The sequence below is a fragment of the Mesitornis unicolor genome, unplaced genomic scaffold (assembly GCF_000695765.1).
Source record: "Mesitornis unicolor isolate BGI_N332 unplaced genomic scaffold, ASM69576v1 scaffold30975, whole genome shotgun sequence".
In the NCBI taxonomy this organism is placed as follows: Eukaryota; Metazoa; Chordata; class Aves; order Mesitornithiformes; family Mesitornithidae; genus Mesitornis; species Mesitornis unicolor.
The window spans coordinates 1,397-14,331 of record NW_010188001.1 but is presented as its reverse complement, the minus strand read 5'-3'; the positions used below and the strand labels follow the sequence as shown (position 1 = coordinate 14,331).

The window sequence follows — 12,935 nt, the reverse complement described above, 5'->3', positions numbered from 1 at the left end:
ATCTTCTGTGTGACTTCGGCCTTGTCACCTCATTTCCTCAGTGAGGTCCCTTTATGCAAAAATAGAAGTTTTCTGCAGTATTGTTCTCAGACCCTGAACAAAACCATGCCTTAGTCCTTTAGGATTCAGTTCCTTTTGGTTACCTGGTCCCCTGTCGTGCACATTTCCCTTCTTCCAGGCAAGATGCAGATTTCTTACTGTTTTCATAGAGATTAAAACAAAGAGCAACAAAGCATAATTGTTCCTTTCCAAGCCAAGACTTTGCTATTTTTGTGGAATATTTTTTTCTTCATGAGTGCCAGGTTAAATGATAGTGTTTAGCTCCTTTTAGTGGGAGCTGCTTGAATGCCATGCTGGCAGTTGTGTAGCAAAGAAGAGGAGGCTGTTTACAGAGGGGAAAAAAAAACCCAACAAAATCATCCAGTGATGAAAGGAATAATCATAGAAGGGAATAGCTCTTTCCTATCGAATGCACAGTTTGATAAACTACTTACTACATAGTTTTTCAATATCTCCTCCAAAATTATTGAATCTTTTTTACTTAAGTAGGTAAAGCATTGTGCATGGATAAAAGGGTTAACTCTCATTTCATCCTGATCTTGATTGTACAGATTCAATAAGAAACCAAAGAGGGGGATTCAGTACCTGCAAGAACAAGGAATGCTCGGCACTACCCCTGAAGACATTGCTCAGTTCTTGCATCAAGAGGAAAGATTAGATTCAGTAAGAAAATTGTTTTCCTGGTGGTTGTTTTTGCTCATGCTGATGTTTTTTATACCAGTTGCAAATCACATGATAGTGTTTTAGAGTGTATAACATTCTCCTACAATGAAGGAAAGAAGGGAAACTTCTCTTTGTAAGCTCCAGGAATGTGAACTGGAGCTTATGTGGCAGCTATACCCTGTACTATATGCATCCTGCAGTTAACTAGGAGCAGCTTCCTAAACTATATTTACTTCAGCCCAGTAAGGGACTGCCAAAAGTAACTGTCCTTTAGAGACTGCTAAAAAATAGTGCAGCGCAACAAGACGAAGAACATTTGTTGCTGCCTCCCAAAGGAAAGTTATTTATATCTAGACTAGTTCTTTGGTTTTATTTGCAGCTAGCAGCTGTTGCTGGACTTGGGAGGGTCCTGCAGTATCTGGCTGAGGAGGGTGGGAATATGTCATGTTGGTATTGTCATGAAAAACGGCTTTCTGCAACAGCAGTCTGCACCATTGTGCTTAGTAGCCACTCCTGTTGTTTTTGAAGGAAAAGCTTGCATATGCCTGCGTTTGCAGCTGTGACTGAAGTCACAAATTTTCGTATTAGAACTTAGAATCAGCAATTAAAACAGTTTTTTAACCTCAGTTTACATATACAGACACAGTATTTTACACTGTACTGTGTTGGTGTTGACAGTGATCAGCTGGATATATTTGAGTACCAGCTATTTATATTTGAGCATCACTTGCATGTGTTTGAAGACTGTGTTCTAGTGGTAATAAAGTAGAGTTCAGTAAGCTTTTCATTCCTGTAGTAAGTTTTCTAACTACAAAAATCATTACAGCAGAGAGCACTCCATTGTTGGTAATAGTAACTTTGTCTTGTGCACATGTGGAGTTCATCTAATAGAAAAGAAAGTTACATGAGTAGAACCAGAGAAGGAGGAAAGTAGGCAGATATGAGCATGTAAAAGAGCATTATGATGGAATATATGGCCAAAATACTTGGCGTTAGAGGTAGAGAAGAAGCAGGAATATGTCTTAGTTAACTGCATACAGGCTTCTCATTTTGTGACATACATGGGCAGAATGACTGTTGTTCCTATTTACCTTTTTTTCCCCCAGAGTAAATGCACTAGTTTGTGTTTTCTGTTCTTATTTTAGACTCAGGTTGGGGAGTTCCTGGGAGACAATGATAAATTTAACAAAGAAGTCATGTATGCATATGTAGACCAACACGACTTTTCAGGAAAAGATTTTGTTTCAGCTCTGCGCATGTTTCTAGAGGGATTTCGTCTTCCAGGAGAGGCTCAAAAAATTGATCGCCTCATGGAGAAATTTGCTGCTAGATATTTAGAATGTAACCAAGGGTAAGCTATACTTTATCTTCAGAACCTTGGAAAGCTGAATAATAAGTCAAAAATCCTAGTATATTACATTTACTGTTCTTTTTCTCCTTTCCCAATTCAGGCAAACTCTTTTTGCTAGTGCAGACACAGCGTATGTCTTAGCTTACTCAATTATCATGTTGACAACAGATCTTCACAGTCCACAGGTATGTTGCTAGAAAAACATTTGTGCAATCCATAGATATCTTAGTTTCAGGCTTTGTGACAACGTGCGTAAGAAATACGGTGGATTAAGTTTGTGTATCTTTTAAGAAGCAGTATTGTGTTTCATGGGTGGTGAGATTTTTTAAGCTGCTTTCACTAGACCTTTCTGTAGGGTATCGTTTCCCTGCTCTGTGTTGAACAGGAGTTGTGTGGATTTGCTTTTGTATTATGGCACCCACACTAGTGATCTAACCTACAGTCAGAGCCAGAACTTGTGCAATTACTTACCCATTAATTTTATCATGACTTTGCTCTTGATTTCAGTCTGTATGAAAAATAATGCAGCTTTATTTTGATAAATACAGCTTACTTCTGCAGTGCATAATATTCAAAGTTGCCATAATTAGTCGTCATCATTTATTTAAACAGAATCTGGAAAGAGTATTGAACTCTTTTCTTTTTTTGTAATATATGTCTAATTGATCTATGAATCCTACTTGAACGTTTGTGAGTGTTGTAATGTTCATATGGCCTTGTGTTATTTTGTGGATTTGATAGCAGAGTCTTGCGTATGTTGGATACTTTAAAATGTCTTCTGAATCAGCAGGTTTGTCCTTGGTGGTAACTTTTCCTCTGTTCGGCTGCTTCATAGGCAGCATTGTAACTGGTATGAATTTGCCTCATTTGTTGGTGTTAATATCTTCTTTCTGGGTTTCAGGTTAAGAATAAAATGACGAAAGAACAGTATATTAAGATGAATAGAGGTATCAATGACAGTAAAGATCTCCCTGAAGAGTATTTGTCTGCTATCTATAATGAAATAGCTGGAAAGAAGATTTCAATGAAAGAAACAAAAGAATTAACAATACCCACAAAATCCAGTAAACAAAGTAAGTAGTTGCAGTGTTAGCTTTCTTCAGTGTTGGCTCTTCAGTTCCAGAAGCTACCTCCTTTTTAAAATGAGAGATGAATGAAGCAAGCACCACTTACTTAACTCAAAACTTAACTTCTTATCCTTTTCCTTTTAACATGAATACATGATGCTACCTTCAAATCTGTATTAAATGCAACTGCTTTTTTTCACTTCTCTTGACATCTGAATTCCTAATATTCAGTGTATTGACCAGGGAGAGAAGACAGGTTTTGCTATTGAACAGCAACACAGGGAAATGCACTCGAGAGCTTTCTGAAGTAACGGTGTTGCTGATAAGGCATAGTGCAGAACAAACACAGTTGTTGTGCCCTCTGTTTCTAAGGTAGCAGTTGTGTTTTCCTGCAATAAACAGTCTTTCATCTTAAAAATTTTTGCATTATTTGATTTGTAGGGCCGTAATCTGTGTGCTTCTAAAATGATCTTTTGCTCTCTCAAATACCAGAAAAACTTTGTTTTGCCCAACGTGAAGATTCAGATGGTATTCATTCCAGCTTTTCTACAGAAAACACTGAGAGACTTTATTTATTCCCAGCATAGTCAAATGTGTATACTTTTAAGTCCTAGGCTAGAGTTATGAAGAGATTGTTTACAGGAAATTTGCACCTGGAAAAAAGAATTCCTCTTCTTTTCAAGATTTTTTCAATTAACATAATGTTTTTATGGTAATTTTAAGGAAGCTGATCATTTCGTTATACTTGGGTTTCACTTTATTGATGAAATGGAGGTTCCATTACTGAAATGAAAAGGTGATTAACGTAGTGCTCCCTCAGTAAAAGGATGTCTACTTACTTGTAGTATTGTTTTTGGTGCTGATGGATTGCTATGAAACATACGGTCACTCTGAATTTAGCTTAGTGGATGTGATGTTTATGCTGTCAGTTGGGGTGATAGTGAAGAGATGTTTGTTGTGCAAATCTTAAAATTCTGTAAACGTTTTAAATTGGGTTACATTTCATGCATAAGTTTGCCTGGAATTAAATTTGCCTATACTGCAAAAGAAGTATCTTGCTGGTGTGGTAATTTCAGAAAGTAAAGATAATACCAAAATTGCATTGGAGTATGGCACTTCATGAAAAAAATGAAATTACTGTTTTCATGAAAACACTGCTGCTAAAGATGCACAAATGAGAGCAAAAAAATGTGTTTACAGGTGTTGCTAGTGAAAAGCAGAGAAGACTCCTGTATAATCTGGAAATGGAACAAATGGCTAAAACAGCTAAAGCTCTCATGGAGGCAGTGAGCCATGTTCAGGCACCTTTTACCAGTGCGACACACCTGGAGCATGTGAGACCCATGTTTAAGGTGAGATACATGTTTAGGTATTTACCTAGAATATCACATAATTTCTTAATTCAAAATACTGTCAGGATTTGTTGAAGATACTGAATATTTGTCTGCTGTGTTTTGATCAATTTGTAATTCATTTAACTTGCTACAGGAAAGAAGCGATTTTGAGCCTTCTGCTACAGTTTCATTTACAGTGGGATTTAAGGAGTTTCTATGCTGATAGAAGCATTATCTTGGTATAATGGGGGAGTTATGAGGAGTATGTTGAGGGGACAAAAGCATAAAGAGAAGTTAAAAACTTGAAATGATAAGATTTTTATTTCAGGTATAGAGCTGTAGTCAAAGCAACGGATTTATAAAAGTAAGAGATTACTAATCCCAGTTCAATTTTGAATCTCTACTACTGTTTCCAAGGGAGAATACCTCATTGCATTATGGGGGAGCAGTTATCAGAACAAACTTACATCTGATGTTGTCTGTTGCAAATTAGTATTTTAGAAAGGCTAGAACTGTTGTCTGGTTTGGGGGGAGGTATCTGGACTTGTGTTTAAGCAGTTATTCTGAACACCTGTCTTCACTATTGTGTGGGTACACAGCTTTCTGAATCCCAAATGCTTTTCCCATACCAGTGATTCAGATTCATAGATCTAGAGTGTGTTCAATGGTGTATTATGCCTCAGCATGCTATTGGATATGGCCTTTGATCTAGCTAACTCATTATGGTTAACTGCCACTGAAATAAATGGTTATGCCCTTACCATGCACTTTCATTTGCTGCCCTTTTGCAAGTAGTGGTCCCCATATGACCTCTTCCTGAACTGTTCCGAGGAGGTAAAGTCTCAGGCTGCCAATACAATAAAAAATGGTTTATTGTGAGACAAATAAATGGTTCCCTGGCGTGATGTGCCATGAGGTCAGGTTGAGCTCCAGGCCCAGGGTCAAGAATCGTAGAATTGCTTAGATTGAAAAAGACCATTGAGTCCAACTGTTAACCTAACACTACCAAGTCCACCACTAAACCATGTCCCTAAGCGCCACATCTACCCATCTTTTAAATACCTCCAGGGATGGTGACTCCACCACTTCCCTGGGCAGCCAGTTCCAGTGCTTGATAACCCTTCTGGGGAAGAATTTTTTCCTTATGTCCAATCTAAACTTTCCGTGGTGCAACTGGAGGCAATTTCATCTCATCCTATCACTTGTTACTTTGGAGAAGAGACCAGCACCCACCTCGCTACACCCTCCTTTCAAGTAGTTGTGGGGAGCAATAACGTTTCCCCTGAGCCTCCTTTTCTCCAGGCTCCCTCAGCTGCTCCTCATAGTTCTTGTGCTCCGGACCTCTCACCAGCTTCATTGCCCTTCTCAGGACATGCTCCACGCTGCCTTAATGTCTTTCTTGTAGTGAGGGGCCCAAAACTGAACACAGTGTTTGAGATGCAGCCTCACCAGTGCCGAGTACAGAGGCAAAATCACTTCCCTACTTCTGCTGGCCACACTATTTCTGATTTAGGCCGGGATGCTGTTGGCCTTCTTGACCACCTGGGCACACTGAGGATCTGGCTGTTAGGTTGCTGTCCATGAGGCAAACTTAAAAGTTCTTTATTGCCATATTGATAAAAGCAGGATAGTACTCTGTGTGTACAGAGTGACTCTAAATGAAGCCCTTGTTAAGGTCTGCTTTTCAGGGTGTCAGCAGGGGCGTGCTGTACATATTTTCTCTGTCAGCTTCTTTAAGGCTGAAATGAAATAACTTGCATGCAGGCATCTGTAAAATTCATAGACTGTTTTTCCTTAAGAGGACAGCCCCATTACTCTTATCATATTCCTAGCCTTTAGTATCTGAGAAGTACACTTGCTAAAATCTATTTTCAGAGGAGCAACATAGGAAGCATCAGGCTAAATTAACACCCTAAGCGTTTTTTGTGAATGTGCTAAGAATTAGAAGTCTTCTTACTTGAGGATGTTCATAAACTAATTAAAGTACAGAGGACAGTGTAATGTTTGGAACAGAGAGCTGTCCTCTCAAAAAATTGAGAACTGTGGAAGTAACTTAGTTAACTTCACATTTGTTTATTTAGACTTAATTGTTATTTCAGTGGTATCTCTTTCATCCATTGATGCCAGCATAAAATTTATCATTATAACTGTATTTACAGATAGATATGCTAAATGATTAAAATGGAATAAAAATTCACTTTATGCACCCACCTAACCAGCCCCAAATTGATTATTTTAGAGGCTTAATTTTAACATTTAATTACATAACAGTCTATTATAAGTAACAGTGTAAAACTAGTTATAAACCACAGAATAGCATACTATACAGATTTCTGGATAGTTTTTTAATAAAGTATTTCAGTTTTGCATTTTTTAAGATTAGTTTTTGTTTTAATAGGGATGAAAAATTAGGAAAGGGGAGGCAGAAAGAAACATACACTTCTGGAACATGGAATCATACAATGGTTTGGGTTGGAAGGGTCCTTTAAAGGTCATGCAATAGGGAATTCAGTCCTGGATCTAGAAATTCATCTGATGCCTTTCATACTGTCCCAGAGTTATGGTTTGGTCTGTGCAAGCATTAATTGCTTTTCTGAAGTGGTGCTTTTGGAGTTGCTGGCTTAAATGAAGCCAGAGCTCTGAGATGCACCATTTTATTATGAAATTGAGCGTGAAATCTGTTGCTTCTTGCTGTGCCCATTAACTCTGTATTTAATCTGGAGTGTCTTCCAGTAAAATTATTTCTAAAATGGCTCTGGGTACCCTGGGGTTTCCTCTCCATAACCACGTGCAGTTACAGCAGGATCCTCTGCATCTTCTGCTTGGCTTTTTTGCCTGTGGGTGAGGGAGCCTTGACCACAAGGACAGGACCATATGGACTCTCCTGCAACAACTTTTAGTTGAGTGTATTCCACTCTCAGTCCCTCCTAAGGCAAGAGGCATGGGAAACATCAACAGTGGCTTAGGTACAAAAAGATGGAGGGCCAAGGGCAACAAAATTAAGAAGAGAGAGATAAAGGAAAGAGTCGTGTCCTGTGTCTTACTGTTGTTGTCTTACCATAATTTTGGTGAAATTTATTAAGTTTGCTGCCCTGTTTTACCCTACCTTTTTTTTTTTAATCCCGCCTTCTGGTGTTATCAGGACAAACTTGTTTTATTTAAGTATAGGCTTTTTGTCATAAAGGAATCTGTTACACCCTGTATTGGTTCTCACAGCAACTGTTGAGTCTGTCTTTATTTCTCACTGTGCAAAGGTAAAGGTTATCCCAAGAATACCAAAACTCCAGTAGACATCTAACTGCTGTGGCTTTGGGGTTTGTTTTTGTCGCCACTATCCGAACATGGCTCTGTGTGTTGGTTGCTGAGGGAAAGTGTTTCTGAGGGGTGCATGAATCTGCATTACTTCTATGTGTCATGTCTGTTCTATTCCATTTCCTTTTTTTGGTAAAAGGCAATTTCAAGGTTAATGATGTGAGTTAAGGATGGAATTGACACTTCAGTAAGATACTGAAACTAAAATATTCCCTTCAAGTACCAGGAGTTGCTAATGTAAGTTTTATTTTGCATACGTTCCAGTTGGCGTGGACACCTTTTCTGGCTGCATTCAGTGTGGGTCTGCAGGACTGTGACGACACAGAAGTTGCCTCTCTCTGTTTGGAGGGCATACGATGTGCCATCAGGATTGCTTGCATTTTCAACATTCAGGTAAAAAAATTAAGATTGAGACAGTACTTGGGTTTATTTATCCGCAAAATGTCAGTGAGGCTCTAAGAGCCCTTGTTGCTGAAGCTGTGCACTGCAGTACCTAGAGGCTGCCTGTTTCTGCAATTACTACTTCATCTGATGTTTGGAAGCATTTTAAATGAAGTCACCTTTATTTTCCCTGGTGTTTTGTGGTAAGTGCTGCCATGCCTATGTCCCGATTTTTTTGTTTCTCCACAAGTTGACTACTTTTATGGCGAAGTACTTTCTTTCTAGCTTTGTTAAAAAGCCATTTAGCTTTGTTGTGATATTTCATAAAATTAGTCTTTCTGGCCTGTTCTATCAGTAGAATAGTGTCTCTGTGAACTGTGTTTGAAATATTGTTCTCAACTTCAGAGAGATTATACTCATCTGAGACTTCTGTAACCGGATACCATTTTAACAGTTGTGGCACTGGAAATGTCATTCCTGATGTAATGCAGGAATGTATCTTGCATTAAGCACAGTGCCAAGAATTCCAGACTCTCTGGCTTCAGAGAGTAATTCTGATTAAATTTGGGCGCCTTTTTCCCCCTCCATTTTAAAATCATCAGTAGTCAGTGTACTATTACGTTATTGTAGGGCATTAGTTAATAAATGGAGTACTGGTCTGCCGTAAGTCCATTGCAGATGTAGCAGAAGAGAGTGGCAAGCAAAATTCATATGTTTGACATTTCATTATTTGATGTGTACATGGAAAACATTAAAAAACCCCAAAACCCAGCCACCTTGTAGGACTAACTTTAAGCAATAACTGTTGAACTATGATATCACAGTGAATGCTTTGCTTCCCTTTCCCCGTGTATTTAGCAAAATAGATAACTTCTTATCACTAATGTGGAAAGACACGTTGGGACCCCAATACAACTGCTTAAAAAAGCCTGTTTGATATCATGCAAGGTTTCCTTCATCTGCCTTTCCACTTCATTCCTCCCTTGCTGAACTGAACAGACTTAAAAATTTGATTAACAAAGCTTTCCCTGGAGCCTGCAGCTGTTCAATGAAATTCACAGTCCTGGTATTTTTGTTTCTAAGCTGCAGAAGTGGAACTGGTACAAACAGCAGTTTCAGCAGCTGCAGAGGTAGCTCCCCGTCCTGCAGGGGTCTGCCTTGGGTGGAGAGGTGAGGGCAAGGACACATTTGGTCTAAGATCCCTATGCTCCAAGAATGTACCAGAGTCGGTTGTACCCTTCCATTGCCTTGGGACAAACTCGATTGAACTGGAGACGTTTCAGAAACAACGCTTCTCATTTGCTGAAATTTAAAATGTTTATTTTTGTATTTTCAGTGTAAGGTGATGTTCCTTTGTCATTTCCTATGGAAATTCTGCTTTGTTGGTGTCGTTAAAAACAGTTCTGGTTTGTTGATGGTTTCAGTTCGGTACCGGATGATTCTGTTGTGCGAGGTCCTGATTAGGTGGCAGTGTGGTCTGGCTGCAGACGCCAGATAGCTCTGCTGGTGTAAAGGAGACTGGCAAATCTGTACTTGAGCTGACTTAGGGATCTTTCTGCTGGAAGCAGGTTTTCCCCTTTGGGCTTAACTGGTGTTGACAGCTTTTCTGTTTCATTGAATAAGCATACAGAAGTTATGATTGATGTCTAAGAAGAATTAACATTAGCTTACATACCTTGAGAGATAATGGAGGGAGCTGGAGGCTTTTAATTTTATGAAAATGCCCAAAGTACACAATATAGTTGAAGCTGTGCATGTTCACCTCTAAAACCTCAATTAAAGATTCTGCTTTTAATTATTTATGCTTTTAATCTTAGACTGTCATACAGTCTGTCTTTTGTCTTTAAGCATCTAGGATAACATACACATCAAAAGGATGCACTTAATTTGGTGATATCATCTGGTTTTACTTTCTGGTTATGGACACATTGTTTAGTTGTTTTTTCTTACTTCGATGGCTTAGAAAAAGGAGCAGGGGGGAATATCTGTATTCAGAGAGGGAAGATAGAACTGAAAACATTTTCCTTTTACAGAAGACAGTTTGTAGATTCTAAAGCTTTTTTTGCTTAGTAATTTTTCCATGAAACTTTCATTTTTTCTGTGCTGACATGTTATTTGCTGTGCTTGTGCCAGCATACCTTGTAGTAGTAGTTGAGTTTGAATGCAGCAGCTGTGCTACGTGGCTCTGTGAGAATCCCTCCCCTCTATCATTGCCCACTGTCGTGACATTCATGTTTTCTCTATGAAACAGACATTCTTCTTGGGATTTTTTTGTTTCTATTGGGTTTTGTTATGTGCTCAATGATTTTTTTTTTTATTTTAAAATAGTCTTAAACATCCAAACAGTTACATATATTTCATAGTTGTCATTTGTTTCACTGATGTACAACCATTTCACTTTATGGCCTACATAAAAGAGTAAAATGCACTTGTGAGCACAACTGTAATCCCCTTCTAACCACTGTAATCGGTTCATATTAGACCTGAGGAGTTTCCTTTGGTGTTTATAGATAGCCTGTACATCAAAATCGGGCACCTACATGTGGAACATTCATTTTTGTTAGATTGATTTCATCTGCTCAGATTACAAGGCGCTTGCTGTTTACCCAGCCGTGGCAGTCTCGCCTCACAAGCTTCTGAGGCGCTCCAAACAGCACTGATTAAATCCAATACATTTTGAGCAGTTTTGTGGAATTGGTGAAATATGCCTATTAGATATATTCTTCAGACTCTGTTGCCAAAAAAAATCCTGCAGCCTGAGAGAGTCTGCTAAGGCAGCATTTTCAATGTAGGTCCAGGTATAGTACAAGAATATTAAAACATTAACTAAGAAGCCATATTTCTTCTGAAACGGCATCCTGTGTCCCAAAAAAAGCCCTCCAAAAAGACCAAACCCAGAAACCTAACAACAACCTATGTGTTCAGACATTACACTTTATGTTGCTGAATAGAGGGAGCCTGGTTTTATCCCACAGCTTACTACAGAAGAACGTGAGGTATTTTCACTGTGTAGAAAGCTTTGTAAATTCAGTTCTGGCACCAGAAAGGTAAACGACGTAGTTGCTGAAATCACACAGTTTGTACTATAGCAACAGGAAACTGAGAAAATACTTAACAATTTTTTTTTCCTCCCATTTGTAGCTTGAAAGAGATGCCTATGTCCAAGCGTTAGCAAGATTTACCTTACTTACAGTGAGTTCTGGTATTACTGAAATGAAGCAGAAGAATATTGACACAATTAAAACTCTCATCACGGTGGCTCATACAGATGGAAACTATTTAGGAAATTCCTGGCATGAGGTAAAAAGCGTCATTTGGACTTAAGCTGTAAGAAGGCACGTGCGCTGAATTTGAACACAGCAGTGTACTTGTTTGTCCTTAAATACAGTGGGTTTTAGATAGTGCCATGTATATACTTTTGTGCATACATTACGTAGGATTGCACGTTATGCAGCCAATTACAGTAGCAAAACATGTCCTAGTGACAAGTAAAATTGAGAGACTAATCCAATAGTATTTAAATTAATACTAATTTTAGACAGAACAGAAATACTTGCCTGACCTTGAGTGTTTCAGTTTTTTTTCTTCTAAAGAGTTGCCTAAGTATTCTTGTTCATGTATTTATTTATTTATTTATTTATTTATTTATTTATTACTATTTAAAACTGCTTTTTGTTGATAACTTCTTTATTCTCTGAAATAGATTCTGAAATGTATCAGTCAGCTTGAACTGGCACAGTTAATAGGAACTGGAGTAAAACCTCGCTACATCTCAGGGACAGTGCGTGGCAGGGAAGGTTCTTTTACTGGAACAAAAGATCAAGCACCTGATGAATTTGTGGGGCTGGGACTGGGTAAGTAATGCAGATATGAAATATTTCATTTATCTGGCCTTGTTCAGACCGATATTAAAGTTTGTCCTTTGTTTTCATTATTGTTGACTCTGAGAAGACCACGAAGTAGTCCTTGTAAAACTGTCTTAGGCTTCCAATAGACCTGGTCCTGTTTCTGGAATATTTGTTTCACTCTCTTAAGTATTCTTGCTAGGATGGGAGAGTGTCATAAAATGATAGGTTATTCATTTCTATTAAAATATAGCTGACCAAGTAAGAATGCATTACTGATGGTACAACCAGATTTAATAATATTACAGCATTAGTGCATCAAGTATTTTACCAAACAGGCAAGCGAGTGAGGGTCGGTTAAGCATCCTGTTACAAACCTTCGTGAGGAATGTGCTGTGTTCAAGTGGGGGATTACTTTAGCCTAAATTCTGAAATTCTGTTTCCTCCCCTTTTGGTTACTTTGGTAGTGAGTGCATGCCGTTGTTAGGTTGACCTGAGAGGCAAAATTTACTGCATAATAAGATGCTGTTTCCTATCTTTAAGTTATCTTTAAAAGGTTAATTTAAAAAATATATTATTTTTAATTTTTTTTTCGTAGAAACATAGTTAAAGACACAGATATGTAGGGTATTGGGAAACTCTGGAACCATCAAGGAAGTATATTTAACTCCATTTGACTGTTGGAAAGTTTCAGTTTTAGTATGATGCACAGTATCTCCTGCCTTTTGAACAACTTCATCCACATCAATTTGTCATGGGTTTTTGTTTGATTGTTTGTTCGTTTTGTGCTTTTTTTCCCCCCTCTCCTTAGGAATAGCGATTATTTTACGAGTTTCCATGATGTTAGCCATCAACTAATCCTAATTGTCTGGCTTCTACACTCAGTGCTTTTCTTTCCATTGTGCTCCCCTTTGGCCTGCCT

The 12,935-nt window shown here is 38.3% G+C and overlaps 1 protein-coding gene across 1 annotated transcript in view; it reads left to right on the top strand.

Annotated features, from left to right (window-relative positions):
* Nucleotides 1–12,022, top strand: part of ARFGEF1 (ADP-ribosylation factor guanine nucleotide-exchange factor 1 (brefeldin A-inhibited)) — a gene marked incomplete at both ends in the record, with an annotated part of 39,473 nt that extends 27,451 nt beyond the window's left edge. Inside the window, 8 exons of the mRNA XM_010185645.1 lie at nt 612–723; nt 1,869–2,074; nt 2,175–2,259; nt 2,976–3,147; nt 4,342–4,493; nt 8,052–8,180; nt 11,310–11,468; nt 11,872–12,022. Of these exons, the coding sequence (XP_010183947.1) occupies nt 612–723; nt 1,869–2,074; nt 2,175–2,259; nt 2,976–3,147; nt 4,342–4,493; nt 8,052–8,180; nt 11,310–11,468; nt 11,872–12,022 (1,166 nt within the window). The remainder of the gene's footprint in view (nt 1–611; nt 724–1,868; nt 2,075–2,174; nt 2,260–2,975; nt 3,148–4,341; nt 4,494–8,051; nt 8,181–11,309; nt 11,469–11,871) is intronic.
* Nucleotides 12,023–12,935: the final 913 nt, after the last annotated feature.